Below are 20,719 nucleotides of genomic sequence, written 5' to 3'. Positions count from 1 at the left end.
ATAGGCAGTAGTCCTACGTTCAAGTCCTGGTTGTATGGCTTTTAACTAATTTACTCCTTGCTCCATTTCCAGAAAGCATTTGGATATGGCATGAGAAACAAATACTCATCAACAGTTTTAATTTTTTTTAATGTTTATTTATTTTTGAGAGACGGGGAGAGAGACGGAGCACAAGCAGGGGTGGGGCGGAGAAAGAGGGGGACACAGAATCAGAAGCAGGCACCAGGCTCTGAGCTGTCAGCACAGAGCCCCTTGTGGGGCTCCAACCCATGAACTGCGAGATTATGACCTGAGACGAAGTCAGACGCTCAACCGACTGAGCCACTCAGGTGCCCTGATCAACAGTTTAAATAACTGATCAGGACATTTGGACAAAGGGGAAAAGATAAAGCAGAGTAAGGGTGCTTGCCATACATCCTGTGGACAGCTTTCTGGCTCTAGGGAGTTCATTTAAATCCTTCAACTCTCTCGTTTAAAAAATGGGAACCAAAGCTTACCTCAAAAGGTCACGAGAATTACACTAGAAATCACTCTATGAATGAATTATGGTTACCAAAGCTGAGATTCTTCCCTGCTCCCCCAAACCAGCCTAATCAGCTTCCACTACAAATGAGTTAGACAAGATTTTTAGGGTAAATTTGGAGTAGTGGGCTACTTCCTGAGCTTTTTTGAGTTATGACTGTTTCTCCTCATTTTAGGCTATTTAGAGAATGATCAGCAGAACAGAATTTACATTCTTTTGACAAATGATACAAAGAAACTGGGAGCAAGTTCTGAATATCGCAGCCTCCACTTTTCCAATATTTCCTGAAATTGTTTTATGGACGCTCTCTACACAGCTCTGTGAGGAAGAGATTTATGTTTCAGTGGAAAAATGTGTGTTGTTTGGAGCATAGCCTTTTAGATTATTTTATTCTGATTCTGTGGGGGCTTTGAGCCCATTATGGGTCAACTTTTGTCCCCCAGTTCCTACCCAATTCATCTGTTGGGAGTCCTAACTCCCAGGACCTCAGAATGTGACCTTGTTTGGAAATAGGGTCATTGTTGATGTAGTTAAACTGAAGATGAGGTCATACTGGAGTAGGGTGGGCCCCTGATCCAAAGAGGACAGGTGTCTTTGAAGAAAGGGGAAATGTAGACATAGCCATGCATGGGTATGTCCATGGGACACAAGAAGGCAGAGACTGGGAGGATGAATCTACAAGCTGAGGAATGCTAAAGATTGCCAGCAAACCTCCAGAAGCCAGGTGAGAGGCACGGAACAGATCCTCCCTTACCATCCCTAGAAGGAACCAGCCCTGCTGACATCTTGATCTTGGCCTTTCAGCCTCCAAAACTGTGACACGATATGTTTCTATTTTTTAAGCCACCCAGTTTGTGGCACTTTGTTAAGGCAGCCTGGAAAACAAGTAACATATTTCATTGCCTTTGAGCTATTTTAAGGTCTGTGAATGGTCAATAGCTGATAATGGAATGCAAAGATATTCTCATCCATAGATATGCAAATTTTGTCCTGTCCACACAGAGGTTTAATTGGCTTCCTTCCCCTACTGCAAGAGAAACCAGTTTTGTTCCTATTTGCACACTGATGTCAATGTTCTTCATCTTGAAGTGTGTCTGTTCTTTGGTTTATTCTTTGAACTGGATGTAACATCTTACTGGGTTCCTCATTTGATAATGAGTTAAAATCATTAACGCGTGTTTATTTCATATCTGTAGGAGAGTCATGATTTTACTTTTAGGGCAGAGGGGGTGGATTATCCTTTACCAATTCCTCATTATCAGTGAGTTCTTCCACATGTTCTATACACTGCTTTATTTGGCATTTTTCTCTTTTCTGCTTTTGATGATCATGTCCCAATGGGGTCAGAGATAGATCTATGCCAGATCGAGGAAGGGCAGTCTGTGGGACACAACAGTTTTTATAAAATACTTGTGGGGTGCCATGTGCAGGAGGGGCAGAGCCATTCATCCCATGGCTCCATCAGCAGCTGTCAGTTACAGGGAGGCAGGTTTGGGCTCCACAGGGAGATGAACTCCTAAATGAGCTCCTCATCACAATTTCCCAAAGACAAAAATGGCTGCCTTCTGAGTAGTGAGTTTTTGTGGTTGGGGTTGTACAGGCAGGTTCGGGTGGCTTTTGGTGGGATGTTATACCAGGATTGAAGGATAATGGATTGGCTTGCAGTTTTAGGTCCCTTCTAGTCATGAGGACTAAGAGTTCAAAGATTTAAGGATATAAAGATACCTCTTTTCCTTCTGCCGTTTCTAGCCCTCTCTCGCCTGACCTACAAAATTCCAAATTCCTTCTTCCGTCTCCTCTAGTCCTGTTTCCAGCTTCTCGGGTATTCCGTCCTTCCCCCCTTCAGTCTTGAGATGTCTCTTTTGGGGGAGAGGCCCTGCTTTCTTTTCATTCATTTAGCTTCCCCTGGCGGCTCACCAGACAGAGGAAGGATGGAACGTTTAGAGTCTTCGTCCTCTGGACCTGGGCCTGGGGCCTTCTAGTGCTTATGTTGTGTTTGACAAAGATGTCAAGATGTCACCAGTAAGTGGCTGAGAGACACCGTGGATGGGGTGTTACTGCCTGACACACTGTCTGGAGCTGCAATCTAGCAAAACTCGGAGGGTATAATTAATGCCATACGCATATTGTCTAATGTCATCATCAATCTGCCTGTGATGGCTTCTCATGGGCGTTTTCTGACTCTCGGTGCCAAGCTTCATGAGTCCCAATCACTACTTTCCAGGCATGTCATCATTTTGCAGGTTGTAATTTGCAAAATGAGAGAGACACCTATTAGCACGGAGTCAGTTAAGGTTACACCGGCGACTTCATTATACACCATACACCTTGCAGGTTTGTAATTATGCAGTTAAAAAATGAAAAAAAAAATTGCCAAAGGCAGTCACTTGACACAGATATATGGTTCTAGTCCACAAGAATCATTGATATAATTTTGTTTTGCCTTCTTTTATTTAAAAAGAGAAGATTAAAAAATCAGCGAGCTCTACGTACAGTAGCCCCCCCACCCCCCCCCTTATCTCTTATCCTCTAGAATATGTTCCAAGACCCTTTGTGGATGCCTGAAACCAGGGATATATACTATGCTTTTTCCTAAGCATACATACCTATGATAAAGTTTAATTTATAATGAATTAGGCACAATAAGAGATTAACAGCAGTAGTAATAAAATAGAACAATTGTAACCATATACTGTAATAAAAGTTCCATGAATGTGGTCTCTCTCTCAAAATATCTTCCTGTACTGCACTCACCCTTCCGCTTGTGTTGATGTAAGATGATAAAATGCTCATGTGATGAGACCGAATGAGGTGAATTATGTAGGCATGTGATATGGCTTCAGGCTCCTGTTGACCTGACAGTAAGTCAGCAGGAGGATCTACTTTTGGATCACAGTTGACCACGGGTAACTGAAACCACGGATAAGGGAAGCACCACTGTCCATGGATATCCCAATGCAGTTTCAATGCCTGAACTTTATAGGTATAACATAGATTGTATCTTGGGTCTTAAAAGGTGTGAATTTGCTTCTCTTGCTTCAATGGAAGTTGAACACCCTCTTCATTTATTGTTGGGGATTTTAATTCTTTCAAGATGCTGTGGATGTAGATTGTATTGCAGATTCAAAAAGGTGATGGTTGAGCTATGCCCTTGACCAGGGGTGGGCAGCTGGTTCTGATTCCTCTCTGGGGGCAAGTGTGGGACTCGGTACCTAAATCCCAGCCTGTGAGCTGGAGTCCCATAGCACAGTGCTGCAAGCCCCCAGATCACCAGCAGGCCATTGAATCAGCCAGAAGACACTTAATCAGCAGTTCCATAGGCAGCTGACTGCCTTCTCTCATCACTTTATCCCCTCTGAGAACCTCTTGTGTCACCAGCCAGGGGTCCATAGTCAGTGCTAGCCCATCAGGGCTCAGTGGCCAATGGGGAGTCTGCTTTACAGAGTCTTCATGACCAGAGTTCCCCCCTCCCTTCTTTCCTCCTACTCTTTCCCAGAAACTCCTGTCTATCAAGTCTCAGTCCCTGGGTACTTTCCCTTAATTTACTGTTTATTTCATCATGTCTCATTACACCTCAGCTACAATTAGAAAAGTCACTTGGAGGTTTATTCTCCCAGGAGATGGGTATTAAATCTTTTCCTGTGACTTCTGGCTATTCCATCAACTCAAGCAAAATTGCTGGCTCAAAGCGTATTCACACTTTAAAACTCTTCTCTTTCTTTCACTTTTTAAATGAATGTTTAACTTAAATCATTATATCAAAAAGAATCATTTTCATATTTTATGAAGACCTAAAAATAAGATATTACACATTTTTGTCTTTGCAATTGGACTATATAGTTATCCCCTCAGGGGCCATGATTCTGAAAAAGCTCTGAGTAAATGGAATTCTTACAAACTATGTGTTATTTCACTATGAGTTTACACTATCATATCTGACCTTACATTTTAGCTTAATTTCTCTCTAATGGTCATTCAGTGTGTGCCCCTAATATTCTGCTCCCAGGTCTCACTGTCAAGTAGTTAATGATCTGCCAAGCAGCCTTTAATTTACCAAACACTTGTATTTTCCACGTAAAAACATTTTAAGGCAAAGAAGTGTTCTGTAATGCAACAGATCATGCCTGATTTCTGTCTGATAAACTCAGATGCATGTTGGTTGGATGTAATGGAATGTGTGAGCAACTGGGTGTCACAAGACCTGGGGTTTTGGCCTGACTTTGTGGCTAATTTGGAATAAAATCCGTATCTGCACATATTTGACATACCTCCTTCTCCTCCCTCTTCTTGTCCATGGCAGACAAAATGATTGGCTAATTGATTGGGGTTACTAGAGATGAAAACTATTTGCCACTCTAGCACAGAGCAATTGTTTCCTATCCAAAATTTTGTTATTGTGCATGAGGTATATCAATGTCCACTGTTTATCCTTTTAAAAAAGACAGAGTAACAGAAAAATGCAATTTCTTCCCATCTGAAGAACTCTCAACTTCCAGGAGTTATAGTTCTGATAGGATCTTCATGGGATAAACTGGAATCTCAGGAACTTGGATCCTGGGGAGGTGCAGGAAATCAGGGCTGAATAAGCAATCCTGCTGGCCCAGGGACCCAGTGGGAGACACTCCCTTCTGCAGTCTTGGACATTCTGAAAGGGCCCTAGACTAGGTCCCAAGCTTTCCAGCCACAGTCTGTAAGCAGTCCAGCTGGTGCAGGCACCCTGTGGGACACACTCCTGTCTGAGCCTCCAGAAATTCTGAAATTGCCCTGTAATCAGTTTCAGCTCCAGTCACTGTCAGGGAGCCATCCAGGCTGTCCAGGAATGCGGTGGGAGACACACCCATCTGTCTCCCAAAGCCAGGTCTGTAGACCTCAGTCATGGCTACCGATCCTAAAACAGCCTTGGGACTGGGGTCTAGCCCCTCTCAACCATGGTTCAGGGATAGTTTTGTCCACCCAGGGACCTACCCAGTGACTTGGCAGGAGCCTTCCCAGAGATGTAGTAGGAACCATACCTGTCCATGCAGCTGGTAATAGGTGAGCTGTTTAAGGACCCAGCTGTGGATTCTGAAGCAGACACTTGTCCCAGGGCCATCTTACTGAGCAAGACCCTGGAGGTAGTGCCGCCCGTCCAGGGACTGAATGGGATTCATGCCTGCTTGGAATGGGATTCATGCCTGCTTGAGCCTCTAGTGATATGACTGTGAATGCAGCAACAGCCTTGTAAGTCAGCCCCAGCCCAGTATGACTGTGATCCCAGAGGTAATCTCATCAGCCTGGGGAACTGACAGGAGAGGGTCTTTACCTGCCAAAACTAATCTGTAAACACTGGAAGAGGTGTTTGCTCTTACAAATGCACTGACACCAATGCAAGACTGCAAGGGTCATGAAGAATCAGGCAAATATAACACCATCAAAAGAAACTAATACAACTCCAGAATTGGGGATCCAGAAATTAACCCATGCATATATGACTAATATTTGACCAAGGAGCCAGGAATAGCCAATGCGAAGCTATGGTATTTTCTGTAAATAGTTGTGGGAAAACTAGATATTGGCATGCAAGAGTTATATTGGACCCAAAATTAACAAAAATTAACCCAAAATGGATTAAAGACTTAAACATAAGAACTGAAACTGTAAAACTCCTTTAAAAAAACACAGGGAAAAAAACTCCTGGACATTGGTCTTGGTAATTTTGGCCTATGACACCGAAGGTGCGAGGCACAATATATATATATATATATATATATATATATATATATATATATATGTCCTGCACAGCAAAAGAAACAATCAACAAAATGAGATGGCAACCTATGGAATGAAAGGAAATAGTTGCAAACCACCTATTGATAAGGGGTTAAGGGGTTAATATCCAAAATATATTTGAAACTCATACAACTCAATATAAAAAAGACAACAACAACAGGTAATCCAATGAAAAAATGGGGCACAGGACCTAATAGATATTTTTCCAAAATAGACCTACAAATGGCCAATAGGTACATGAAAAGGTACTCAACATCACTAGTTAATCAGAGAAATGCAAATCAAAACCACAATGAGCTATCAAGTCACACTTGTTAGGATATCTGTTACCAAAAAGACAAAAGATAACAAGCATTGGTGAGGATGTACAGAAAAGGGAACCCTTCTGTACTGCTGGGAATGTGAATTGGTGTAGCTACTATGGCAATCAGTATGTGTTTCTTCAAAAAATTGAAACGGGAACTACCATGTGATTCAGCAATCCCATATCTGGATATATATCCAAAGGAAATGTAATTTCTATCTTGAAGAGATAGCTACACTTCCATGTTCATTGACGTATTATTTACAGTGGCCAAGATATAGAAATACAACCTAAGTGTCTGTGATGAATATGTGGAAAAAGAAAATGTAACACACAAACACACACACAGACAGACAGACACACACACAGACACGCCCAGACATACACACAGTGGGGTGTTACTCAGCCATAAAAAAGAAGGAGGGCATTAATGATAAATAAAGTAAGTAGGACAGAGAAAGACAAATACTGTATGATTTCAATTATATGTAGAATCTAAAAAAACCCAATTCAGAGGAACTGAGAGTTGATTGTTAGTTTCCGGGGGTTGGGGGAAGTGTGGAGGAAAAGGGTTCTGGTGGTCAAAGGATACAAACTTCCAGTTATAAGATAACTAAGTTCTGGAGATACAATGTACAGCATTGTGACTATAGTTAACAATACTATATTGTATATTTGAAAGTAGCTAAGAGATTAGATCTAAATGTTCTTACCACACACACACACAAAGAAACTATGTGAAGTGATGAATGTATTAACTAACTTTATTGTAATAATTTTGAAATATATACAGACATCAAATCATCATGTTGTACACCTTTTTAAAAAGAGTTGTTTTTTTTTTTTATTTTGAGAGAGAGAGAGAGAGAAGGTGGGGGAAGGACAGAGAGAGAGAGAGAGAGGGAGAGAGAGAGAGAATCCCAAACAGGCTCTGAGCTGTCAGCACAGAGCCCCACACGGAGCTTGAACTCAGCTGTGAGATCATGACTTGACCCAAAGTCGGACACTTGACTGACTGAGCCACCCAGGTGCCCCATCATGTTGTATACCTTAAACTTACATAATGTTATGTGTCAATAAAGCTAGAAAATGAAGACAGAAGACACAGGTCAAGGACACTGCCAAAACCATAGTGAATAGATTCAATAAGGGTGGCTTAGAGATCCAACATCTATGTTAAAATGGCCATGAAACACTTGAGCTTGATGGAGCAGGTGTTGGAACTCAGCCTCGTGGACCTGTGAGCAGAAGGCAGCCAAGGATATTCAAGAGGGTAAGGTGCCCATTTTCATATTCCTCCAGAGCAAGTATTCAGTCAGTGAACAGGGACACAGGACATAGGATTTAGCTTCCAGAGGAAAGGAGTTTGCAAATATGAGACTGATGTCAGAGCCCCACCAAAGAGGATGGGCTTGAGTGAGGGTTAGAGTTCAGATGGGGAGCTAGAAAGGAAAAACTGCAATCTCCAGGGAATGCAGGAACTCAGGGCATAGCCCCAGGACACTCAACCCTGGGGCAAGGGCAGAGACACTAAACTTGATGTTAGACTCTACAGGGAGAATCTGAGAAAGCTGGGGCTGTCACCCAGGGCAAGGGTTTCATAACACTCATGTCCTGGGGGTGTGTACACCTAAAACCAAGGATCTGCCTGAGTTGCAAACATCTCCTGCAATGTTGGGGGTATGGGTGTCTTCTCCAAGCTATTTCAGAGATGCTGAAGTCTGAGGACATGAAGTCTTATACATCTTGTGGGAAAAATTCTTTGATTGATTTGGGCAGGAGATTGAGTCCAATAGGAAGTGTGGATCATGGTTTTCTTTCCCCAGCTGTCTCTTGTGCTCTGGGGACCCAGCTCAATGGAGGATATGGGTCTGCCTGGAACACTTACACACCTTGACATGCTTTTTTGTAATCATTGCCGCTTCCCCCACTATGGCTAGTCTGAGAAAGGACTCCTCCTTTTTTGGACCAATTTGGTGCTGCCCGTTTGGGGTCTGTTTGCACTTGGGGATCAGGGGTCACTACCACATGTAATTGGTGCAGTGAATCTCAATCCTGGCTGCATATTACCATTACAGGAAGAGCTTTAAAAACAATTTTATGATTGAAGTAATCTCTTGTTATCATCCCTTCAACTTCTATAATTTGATTAATGAGAGCCCCAGGAAATTAATTTTTAAAGAGTAATAATATAAAACATTATATTTCCTAAGTATTGTCAGTGAACGTTTCTTCCCTTCCCACTGCTGTATTTTAACATCCCCTCCCTTCTAACAGGATTTCCCTTTCAGATGTTTACTGGGTATAAAGTCCAGAAAGTCCTTAACAGGAAAGTATCCAGTGAATATAAATATTAATATGATTAATATAATAAGCAAATTAGGGGCAGCTGGTTGGCTCAGGTAGTAGAGTGTGCGACTCTTGATCTCAGGGTTGGAAGTTTGAGCCCCATGTTTGGTGTAGAGACTACTTAAAAATAAAATCTTAAAAAATGTATAGTCAAATCAGTACAGGCATTGAAAAAAAACTTTTCTGAAAAGAAAGTAAGACCAACATTTGTTAAGTAAATTGAAAATAAAAACATTAAAATGGATACCTGCACATTTGCATTAATTAATATTCATTTTTATAAGCTTTGTATGAAATGGTTTATCTTAAAAAGGTATTTATTTATTTTTAAATTAAAAAATTAGAGAGAGAGAGCGTACACAAGCTGGGAAGAGAGGCAGAGAAAGAGAGAGAAAGACAGAGAGAGGGAGAGAGAGAGAGAATCTTAAGCAGGTTCCATGCTCAACATAGAACCCCATGCTGGGCTCAATCCCATGACCCTGCGATCCTGATCTGAGCCCAAATCAAGACTTGGCCACTCAGCCAACTGAGCCACCCAGGCACCCTTGAAAACAGTGGTTAGTTTTGACAAGGGATAGAGTTAATTATATGACAAAAAGATGTTAAAGGAGGCATTGTCCCCTATAGTCTGACCACCCTAATATGATGAGGGACTCATCTGAAACACAGTCAAACTTATTAGAATAAACAGCTTTATCTTATTTTCCCACAGTCTCCCACAGTGGCTGAGTGGTGGAGAAGACATTGTGGAAAAATTGTACTAGGCCATATCATAACTAACTTATTCTCGTGTTTCTCCTTCTTGTTCCAAATCAACACTTAAACCTCCCCCCTTTTCTTATGGTACTTCATTGAGGAAAAATTCACATACCAAAAATGCACACATTTTATTTTATTTTTTTAAAGAAGTAAAAGTTTATTGAATACACTGCAAGGAAGCTGCAGGCAGGACAGCAAAGGAGAGACTGTCTGCTGCACACATTCTAATTGTACAACTAGATGAATTTCTACAACGTGACCCCCACTCAGATCAAGATATGGAATATTTCCATCACCCCAGAAATTTTCCTTGTGTCCCTTTCCAGTTGGTAATAAATCCAGAAGTAACCACTTTCCTAATGAAAAACCTGTTTGTTTGAATTGGTTTTCCCCTATAGGCAAAGTGTTTTTTTCCTCTGGCTGCTTCCAGATTTTTTTCTTTGTCTTCAGTTTTCAGAAATTTAATCATATTTCTTAGACTGGATTTCTTGGGTTTGTTTTATTTGGGTTTCACTTAGCCTCTTGAATATGCAGGTTGATAACTTTAATCAATTTTGGAAAATTCTTGACTATTGTCTCTTCAAACATTTTGAACATTCAAATGTTCTCTCTGCTCTCTTTCTGAGGCTCCAATTACATGTGACATTGTTCTAGAGGTCTTTGATGCTTTTTCTCCCCTCCACCCCCCTATTATTTTTTTCTCTTTATGCTTCAGCTTGGATGATGTCTACTGACCTGTCTTTAAGTTCATTAATCCTGTCTTCTGCTGTGTACAATCTGCTATGAAGCCAATCTGATAAGTTCTTTAGTTCATATATTTTATTTTTCAGTTGGGTTATTTTTTGGTTTTTATTTATCTGTGGAAATTCTCCATATTTTCATTCAATTTTTTGGTTTTTATTTTAATTTATTTACCGTATGTATAATAGTTATTTTATTTTATTTCATTTTATTTTATGTATTTTAATTTTTTAAGTTTATTTATTTTGACAGCACTAGTGGGGAAGGGACAGAGAGGGAGAGAGAATCCCAAGCAGGCTCAGAGCCTGATGCAGGGTTTGAACTCACGAAACTGCGATCATGACCTGAGCCAAAACCAAGAGTCAGACACTTAACTGACCGAGCCACCCAGACACCCCTGTGTAATAGTTATTTTAAAGATATTTCCTGCTTATTCTAATATCTCAGTCATCTGTGGGTTTGCTTGCATTGATCGCTTTTTCTCCTGATGATGGGACACATTATATAAAAGAAAATGGTGGAGTATGATAATATTTTCCCACAGAAGGGGGGAAATTTTTTCTCCATCAGGCAGCTAGGTAGAAGACTGATCTCTTTTATCAACTCAGGAGATGAGTGGGGTTGGGGCTCATTTGTTGCTTAATTAGCTTCAGGTCTCCTCTGGTTTCAAGGGTCTTCACAGTGGGATCAAGTCCCTCCCTTCAGCAAAGTTTTGGAATATAAATACTATAAGTTCATGAAAGATCTGTCCCTGCTTTCCAGTCTAGCTCTTGCTCCTGCACCAACACTTCCTAAGCAAAATTCCCATGGAAAAAATTGGCTGGCTTAAAGAACTAGCTTAGCATTTGGAATTTCCCCATATTCCTATGTGCTCTATCAGCTCACATATGGCATTTGGCTGCTTATTATTATTATTTTCTTTACCCCAGAAAAGTCCCTCAATCTCTGGCTAATCTGATCCTCTCCTGCCCTGCCTTGACTTGGTTGATGCCTCCAGAAGCAAAAGCGATCACCAGTTTTTACTCCTCTAGTAAGGGCTTGTCCTTCTCTGGAATTTAATTCATTCAGACTTTTTGCATTCATAGCTTTTTGATGGTTTTAAAGAGTATTTTCCGATTGTTATGGCAAAAGCAATGGTTTCTACATCCTACCCATCTGTGTTGGGAAAAATTTTAGCCAAAGATCAGTGGACATTCTCTTTTTCTTTACAGTCCTCAAATTAAGTTAATAGATTCTTGAAATAAAGGAGTGAGTGAATGGTTCAGAATTCTAAGATAGAGCTACATAAGTGTTTTGAAATACTTTCTTCATTTTCTGCTTAAGATAATGTTAAATAATCAGGACTTGGCAACAGTGCATTCTCAGCTCTTTGTGGGTGTGATCTCTCTCCTTGAACTGTTTGCAGTATCTGCACAGAGTTGGAGAGCACCTTACCCTAGGTCCATTTTATGAAGGTAACATAGAAGGACAGCCCACCATCAGGTTCTGCAGACACAACCAAATCATTGCTGCCTCTTGATGTAACCTGCCTGTTGTATCCCGAGTGATGTCATCCCATTATAGATTTTTCTTTCTCTTTGGGTACTGAGAATTGATATTTCTGAATTCTCTATTAGAGATTTTACAAATTAACAAGGTCACAAAAGAAAAACTATTGAACTCACAGGCATCCGTTCAATTCCCTGCTGTAACTTATATGAATTAGTCTTTTGATCTAGTGAATATTTTACCAGGTTCACAGAGGGAAGAAATACTGTCTTGTGGCAAGGAGCCAAGGCTTCACAAAAGCCCCCTATATTGTCATTTACTACTTTCTGGATCCTTAGTAGACTTGAAGTTCCTTGATGTCAAGCACTGGATTTGGTTTGCTCTTACATTCCCTGTGCTTAAGTAGGGACTTGGTACATACCTACTGAGTAAGTGAATTGGCAAGAGACTAATTTTACTGTCTAGGAATAGTGATGGATATGAAATCGAGGTATCAACAGTTATGTAATACATGCAAAATTAAAGCTCAGACTGAGAGGGCAGCTGCAGAAGTGGACCAAGCAGCTCTGTACCCCGGAAGCACTATTGTGCATGGACTTTCTGACTTAAGGACCAAATCCTATGCACAGGCATATTTCAGAAAAGATGAAACAGCCAAGATAATAACTAACACATAATAGGAATGTGTTATAGGCCACTATATATTTCTATCCACAGTAACTAGAGAACCAAACATGAATCTGAACTAATCTGGCCCCAAAGCAGGGAAGATCCAGAAGGACACTGTGTTGTCCCAGGAGAAGTCTTGGATACATGTTTGCCAAAAGAGTTTTGAATATATTAGATGCTCTGGATAAGACCAAAAAGCTTATGTAGGATAAATATGTGAAGGTCTAAATTCCTTCCTATAACTGAAACAAGAATGATATGGCCAGAGGGAGGCATCTTACCATCTTAACAAGACAGTTACTTGCCTCAGTGTCCCTTTGTGGCATTTCTTTGTGGTCCCTTTACCGCTTTTCTCAGTCTTGGGGGGCACATAGATTCGGGAGGTGAGTACAAGTAATTAAAAAGTGTTCATCTATTACTTTTTTCCTTTTTTATAGTGTAATATTTTATTTATCATTGTTAATTTTACTGACATGATTTGAAAAAATTTTTAATGCTTATTTATCTTGAGAGAGAGAGAGAGAGACAGAGAGAGAGACAGAGAGAGAGAGAGAGAGAGAGAGAGCAGGGGAGGGGCAGAAAGAGAGGGAGATACAGAGTCTGAAGCAGGCTCCAGGCTCTGAGCTGTCAGCAGAGAGCCTGACACAAGGCTCAAACTCATGAATGGCGAGATCATGACCTGAGCGGAAGTCAGACACTCAACTGACTGAGCCACCCAGGTGCCCTACTGACATGATTTTATGCATACAAAACTCAATAGAAGAAATTTATTATTGTCTGCATTTGGCTATTATTGTCACCTGTTTTATTTATGATTATTACTGAAAATAATTTTCTTTTTGTAGAGGAGGGTGGTATTATAAAATAATCTGTCCCAGGTGTCAAATATGCTAAGCATGCCCTGCAGAGGAGGAGATGGAACTAGGGAACCTTGGCCTGGCATGTGTGAAAATTCTAGAAAGGAGGAAGAAGTTTTTTCTTCTTCTTTAAATTTATTTATTTATTTTGAGAGAGAGAGAGTGCTGTGGAAGGGCAGGGAGGGGGACAGAGGGTCTGAAGCAGGTTCTTTTTTTTTTTTAAATTTTTTTTAATGTTTATTTATTTTTGAGACAGAGAGAGACAGAGCATGAACAGGGGAGGGGCAGAGAGAGAGGGAGACACAGAATCCGAAACAGGCTCCAGGCTCCGAGCTGCCAGCACAGAGCCCGACGCGGGGCTCGAACTCACGGACCGTGAGATCATGACCTGAGCCGAACTTGGACGCTTAACCGACCAAGCCACCCAGGCGCCCCTGAAGCAGGTTCTGTACTGACAGCAGTGAGCCCAATGAGGGGCTTAAACCCATGAACCGTGAGATCATGACCTGAGCCAAAGTCAGACGCTTTACTGACTGAGCCAGCCAGGTACTCCAGAAGTTTCTTCTGAAGAGAGATGAAAACTTACAGGATTTGGTGGGTCTCAGGGGGTTAAGGTTAAGCCCATCAAGACTGTAGACTTTACCGTTCCCAGGCAATAATGCATGTATGTGTACACAAAGGGTCTAGGGATAACTTATAAAGCAATTTGTTTTTCAAGATGATGAAGACCTATGCTGTTTATTTTTTAAGGGCCTAATACAAAAAGGAAAAATTTGTCAGTGAATGAACGAAGTGATGGAATAATCATGGTTAATTCTTCAGTGTTGTTACCCAGGGGGTGTCAGGACATGGATTTTCTGCCTCAGGAGGGAGCTATTTTCAGTATGAACTCCAGGCAGGAAGAGCCCCCACCTAGGGAACATCCTCCTTGTTATGGACTGAATGCTTATGTTGTCCCAGCATTCATGTGTTGAATCCTTAATCCCTAATGTGATGCTATTGGGAGGTAGGTTCTTAGAGAGCTAATTAGATCATGAGAATTAGTGTCCTTATAAAAGAGGCATGAGAGAGATGGTCTTTCTCTCCTATATGTGAGGACACATCAAGAAGGCAGCTGCCTACAACCCCAGGAAGAGGCTCATTCCCAAACCTGATAATTCTGCCACTGTATCTTGGATTTCCAGCCCCTAGAACTATGAGAAAGAAATTTCTGTTGTTTAAGCTCACCCACTCTATTCTGTTTGTTAGAGCAGCCTGAGGCGACTGTGACACTACCCATCTCCTGAGTAAATGAGGGTGATACAGGGCAATGCCTACATCAGCACAGAGTCCTCGGGTGGGAGCAATGGCCAAGAGCTGCGACATCACAGACATGGCTATCACATGGTAGTGTGAGCTGGGGGAAAGAAAAACCCTTTCCAGCTGCCAGCTAATAAAGACCTATAGAACAGATGTTTGAGATATGTTTTTGCTCTTTAAGGTATGTCTCAAGAGCAACAAGAATCCCCAACGTTATAATGTCTACTTTTCTCCGTAAGTATAATGGAAAAATTTCAGTGACTCTTACAAAAATGATTTATTGCTCACTCATTGAGCAATTTTTACACTGGATGTAATAGGTCCTGAAGCAGTTTTACAAATTGCCTTTTGTTGTTTTTATATAGAAGGCATAGTAGAGTCCTTCAGGGTGTGGGTGTGGCCAAATTTGACATTCTATCGTACACATATCCAACGTTTTGATCTCTGATAAGAACCAGTGCTTTCCCAGGTATCTTCACCTTTTCTTCATTTTTATCATTAGCACCAGCAGCTGACTTCTGGGAGCTACTTTTCACACAGAAAAAAAACTTAAGTCAGTTCATAAAGTTTATGGCATATAAGACAACAAAAGAGAGAATGAGTGAATTGTGTTGATAATTGGGGATTTGGTTAGGGTTATTCACTAGCTAGGTTGATGACTTGGTTCAGACTACTTATCTTACAGAATATAAGACTGCAAATTTGCGTCTTAAAGACACTACAAAATAATACGTGTTGTGGGCCTTCAGTGCTATTCAAGAATGGCCAAACCGAAAACTATAGAAAGCTTATGAAAGAAATTGAAGAAGACACAAAAATGGAAAAATATTCCATGCTATGGACTAGAAGAGCAAATATTGTTAAAATGTCAATACTACCCAAAGCAATTTACATATTCAATGCAATCCTTATCAAAATAACACCAGCATTCTTCACAGAGCTAGAACAAACAGTCGTAAAATTTGTATGGAACCAGAAAAGACCCCGAATGGCCAAAGCAATCCTGAAGAAGAAAATCAAAGTTGGAGGCATCACAATCTTGGACTTCAAGTTGTATTACAAAGCTGCAATCATCAAGACAGTATGGTACTGGCACAAAAACTGACACTCCAATCTTTGGAACAGAATAGAGAACCCAGAAATGGACCCACAAACATATGGCCAACTAATCTTTGACAAAGCAGGAAAGAATATCCAATGGAATAAAGACAGTCTCTTCAGCAAATGGTGCTGGGAAAACTGGACAGCGACATGCAGAAGAATGAACCTGGACCACTTTCTTACACCATACACAAAAATAAACTCTAAATGGATAAAAGACCTAAATGTAAGACAAGAAACCATCAAAGTCCTTGAGGAGAAAGCAGGCAGAAACTTCTTTGACCTTGGCAACAGCAACTTCTTACTCAACACATCTCCAGAGGCAAGGGAAACAAAAGCAAAAGTGAACTATTGGGACCTCATCAGGATAAAAAGCTTCTGCACAGCGAAGGAAACAAGCAGCAAAACTAAAAGGCAACCGACAGAATGGGAGAAGATATTTGCAAATGACATATAAGATAAAGGGTTAGTATCCAAAATCTATAAAGAACTTATCAAACTCAACACCCAAAAAATAAGTAATCCAGTGAAGAAATGGGCAAAAGACATGAATAGACACTTCTCCAAAGAAGACATCCAGATGTCATGAAAACATGACACACGAAAAATGTGTTCAACACATTTTGACACATGAAAAAATGTTCAACATCACTCATGATCAGGGAAATACAAATCAAAACCACAATGAGATACCCCCTCACACCTGTCAGAATGGCTAATATTAACAACGTAGGCAACAACAGATGTTGGCGGGGATGCGGAGAAAGAGGATCTCTTTTGCACTGCTGGTGGGAATGCAAACTGGTGTGGCCACTCTGGAAAACAGTATGGAGGTTCCTCAAAAAATTAAAAATAGAACTACCTACAACCCAGCAATTGCTTTACTAGGTTTTTATCCAAGGGATACGGGTATGCTGTTTTGAAGGGGCACATGCACCCCATGTTTATAGCAGCACTATCAACAATAGCTAAAGTATGGAAAGAGCCCAAACGTCCATCGATGGATGAATGGATAAAGAAGATATGGTATGTATATACAATGGAGTATCACTCTGCAATCAAAAAGAATGAAATCTTGCCATTTGTAATAACATGGATGGAACTAGAGGGTATTATGCTAAGCGAAATTAGTCAGTCAGAGAAAGACAAATATCATATGACTTCACTCATATGTGGAATTTAAGATACAAAACAGGTGAGCATAAGGGAAGGGAAGCAAAAATAATATAAAAACAAGGAATGGGACAAAACATAAGAGACTCTTAAATACAGAGAACACACTGAAGGTTGATGGAGGGGTTGTGGGTGGGGGAAAGGGCTAAGTGGGTAAGGGGCATTAAGGAAGACACTTGTTAGGATGAGCACTGGGTGTTATACATAGGGGATGAAACACTGGAATCTACTCCTGAAATCATTATTGCACTATATGCTAATTAACTTGGATGTAAATTAAATAAATAAGATAAAATAAAGTAAAATAAAATAAAATAAAATAAAATAAAATAAAATAAAATAAGAATGGTCAAGACTGGAGAATGCTAAACCCAAAAGGCTTGTAGATGACAGAAGTCTTCTGTGCTTAGAAATTATATATTGAGTGGCTGTAAAGGTAGAGGATAAGTAACAAGCATCATTTGCCAAGAGCAATCTGAAATATAAACAAAGAGATTCGGGGCAAATATGCTTGCCCTTGAGCCTGCTGGTTGATAGTCACTTACCAGCTTTGCAATGCGGAGGAAATGGGAATTCAGGAGGAGAACCTCCTGCATATCCTGTCGTTTGTTGTGTACCAACAAGCAGAATAATCTGCATGGTGTCCTCACTACAGACAAGGAACTTAGGCATTCTCAAAAAATGATTTTGTCCCCCTCACAAAATTTCAAGTTAAAGAATGTTTTCAGGTATCCTATGCAGATAACCAAGCTGGGTGAGTCTGAAATGATCATTATAGTCAAGGTTCTGATCCTCATAACGATCAAATAAAAGGACCCCTCCCTTCCTCCTGCCCTGCAGAATTCTGCTTCCATGAGGTTTTTTCCTTGCTTGTCTGGGAGACGTAGCTCTTACATATACTCTCCCAACAGCAGGCAGGATGCAAACTAGAAGCAGTCATTTCTATTTGCGTACTTGTTTGACTTGCTTCCAGAAATTCAAATATCCAGAGGTTTCAAGTTACACACAGTTCAAAGATTATTTATATTACAAGAGTTTCCTTTAAAAAATCATTGCTCTGTTAAAAAATATCACTGCTTAATATACTTTTTAAAAACCTTGGCTTACCAAAAATCGATTTTTGAAACACCTTTTGAGTGGTAAACCTTGCATGTTGGGTCCAGGACATGTTGATTCAGTGCTCTCCGTCTACTTCATTTTGGCCCATATGGGCTTCAACTCTTGATGACAATGATGTCAGCTGCCTTTTCAGCCACTCTGTTCTCTCCCTCCCCTCCCCCAAGTTCAGTGTGATTCAGTGCCCTCAATGATTCTCTTCCTGTTCAAGAGTGAGGCCCCAGAGGCTCTGGAAAGGTTTTCTTCCTGTGTGTCCAGGGAACTGCTCTTGGCACTGACTTCTGAACCTTCCTGCTGCGTCTGACCTGCATTTGGGTGGAGACCTCTCACCTTGATTCTGTTGTGGTCTCTCTGCCTGATTCCTTAAAACCAATGATCTAGAAGGCTTCCTGCTTCTGAGAGCTCTTTGTCCTTGGCACGTTGTCCCATTTCCTTCTGTCCTGCTTTTCACCACATGCACCAGCCTTGGCCTCTCGCCCATCAGCATGCTCCAGCAGCCCCAGCCTGAGTGGGGGCCTCACTTGTCTGGGAGGGAGCTTAGACACCCTACGTGACCCTCCAGATGCTCATGGGTTCCAGTTACATTGGCACTTTCCCAGGTGGGCACAAGACCACTCATGAGCATGCAGTTGAGGGAGGTGATAGAGCAGCTGCTCATCTGAATTCCCCTCAGGGGCATTGACCAGGCCGCTGGCAGCACTTAATTCATGCTCATTTCAAATCTGAACTCTGCTGGAAATGTTAAAGTGAATGGAATTCTGTGCCAGGGAGGATGTCCATTCTCAGTTCATTCACAGTGTTTGGATATTTAGTTGTATTTAAGGCTTGGTATGAAGTCAGCTCCTCAAATCTTGGGAGAATTACTACCTATGGTTTGGTGTGTGTGTGTGTGTGTGTGTGTGTGTGTGTGTGTGTGTGTGTGTTGGAGTGTTCTTTCCTATATCTGAGATTTCATATCATTTCCTTTCCTACTGAATTGTCATGCCTGTGCCCTGGCTGCAAAGAAGCTGGGAAAGCAAGGTTCTGACTTCTCCCCTGGGGAGGCAGTAGTCCTAAGGTGGAAATTTTCTAAACTCAGGAAGGCTATTCAAACAGTACTGGGTGCCAGAAACTATGAAAAATATCCTTGGTACTCACTGTTCAGGCTGTCGGGTCTATTCTGCATTTCAACAATGACTTTGAAATGGAGATAATGCCTTTCACCCCTCATTAGTGCCTTAGGCTCCTATCATCTTACATAGATTTATTATTATAATTTAAAAAATTACTAGATAGAAGAAAAAGAGCCTACAAAGAAGTCTTACTTTTTAAAGAGAGTATTGTTATTTTTTGTTTAAAAACTACATGCCCATAATTTTAAAAAGTCAAGCAGTGTTAAAAGACTTATTTGAAAAATACTTGGCTCTCCCTTGCTGAACAGCCCTTACTCCACCTCTCCAGAAGCAAGGTCTTTGAACTTTTAAACTTTTCTTCTCTTAAATGGCTCTATATTTCTAAATATGGATACACTACTCTCTCTTGATTAATCACCTTTAGACATTATTTATTGGCTTCCCATTATGGGGAAATGAGAACTTTAAATCTCTGCTACTCCTTTTTCTCTTTTCACACTTCAAATATAATGAGAGCACTATACACTGTAACTATAATGAAGTCCATATTTTCCACTTTTTGTATAACTGTTTAATGTTGTCCACTTCTGGATTAAGAGTATATTTTTTAATTCCTACTTGGGCAAGTTGTTTTTCTTAGAATTAATAGTGATCTCATTGATTTTTTACTTCTTTGACTTTGTGGGATTTCTGGCTAAATCTTCTTACATTTTCCCATAGTTCTATGAAATTCAACTCAATTCAGTTTTCTATGCACACATCTGTCAGATAATCTGTTGGTTAACAATTTAACCTTTCTTGGAGTCTGCTCTCCTGGGGCCTTCTTCCCTTGTTTTAATCATAGCTATTTGTTCCCTGGATGGTTTCCCATCCTGGACCTTTCTTTTGCCTTTCTTCTCTGTTGAATCTCCTATTTCCTGGATCCCATGCGCTCTGTTTTTTTGGTTAACTCCATTATTTTGGTGAAGTACATTTTTCTGCAGTATTCTGAAAAAAAAATATGAGAGATAACTTGTATGAGGCTTTGTTTACCTTATTCTACTTTCAAAATGGATTGATAGTTTAAATGGGTATAGAATTTTCTGTTGGAGATCATTTTACTCATTTATAAGGTATTCTAATTTCTTCCAGCTTATAGTATTGCTGTTTAAAAATCTGATGCCATTTGGGGGACGCCTGCATGGCTCAGTCAGTTAAGCGTCTGACTTCGGCTCAGGTCATGAAGTTGTGGTTCATGAGTTCGAGCCCTGCATCAGGCTCTGTGCTGACAGCTTAGAGCCTGGAGCCTGCTTCAGACTCTGTGTCTTGCTTTCTTTCTGCCCCTCCCCGACTCATGCTTTGTCTCTTTCTGTCTCTCAAAGATAAATAAACATTAAAAAAAATCTGATGCCATTTGGAGCACCTGGGTAGCGTGGTTTGGCTTTGGTTTCAGTTCAGAACATGATCTCATGGTTTGTGG

The 20,719-nt window shown here is 40.7% G+C and overlaps 1 protein-coding gene across 9 annotated transcripts in view; it reads left to right on the top strand.

Annotated features, from left to right (window-relative positions):
* Window positions 1-1,076: 1,076 nt before the first annotated feature.
* Window positions 1,077-20,719, top strand: part of LOC132687857 (uncharacterized) — a 139,047-nt gene continuing 119,404 nt past the window's right edge. For 7 of the 9 annotated variants that reach the window (XM_078437327.2, XM_078437328.2, XM_078437330.2 and 4 more), the window contains exons 1-2: window positions 1,081-1,247; window positions 14,940-14,992. In XM_078437327.2, coding sequence (XP_078293453.1) covers window positions 1,213-1,247; window positions 14,940-14,992 — 88 coding nt within the window. In that variant the 5' untranslated portion in view covers window positions 1,081-1,212. Of the gene's footprint in view, window positions 1,248-14,939; window positions 14,993-20,719 lie in introns of all 9 variants that reach the window. The other 2 variants (XR_013552011.2, XR_013552012.2) reach the window with 2 other exon arrangements.

Source organism: Panthera onca, chromosome E1 (genome assembly GCF_046562875.1).
Source record: "Panthera onca isolate mPanOnc1 chromosome E1, mPanOnc1 haplotype 2, whole genome shotgun sequence".
Lineage (NCBI taxonomy): Eukaryota > Metazoa > Chordata > Mammalia > Carnivora > Felidae > Panthera > Panthera onca.
This window is presented reverse-complemented; position numbering and strand designations above follow the sequence as displayed.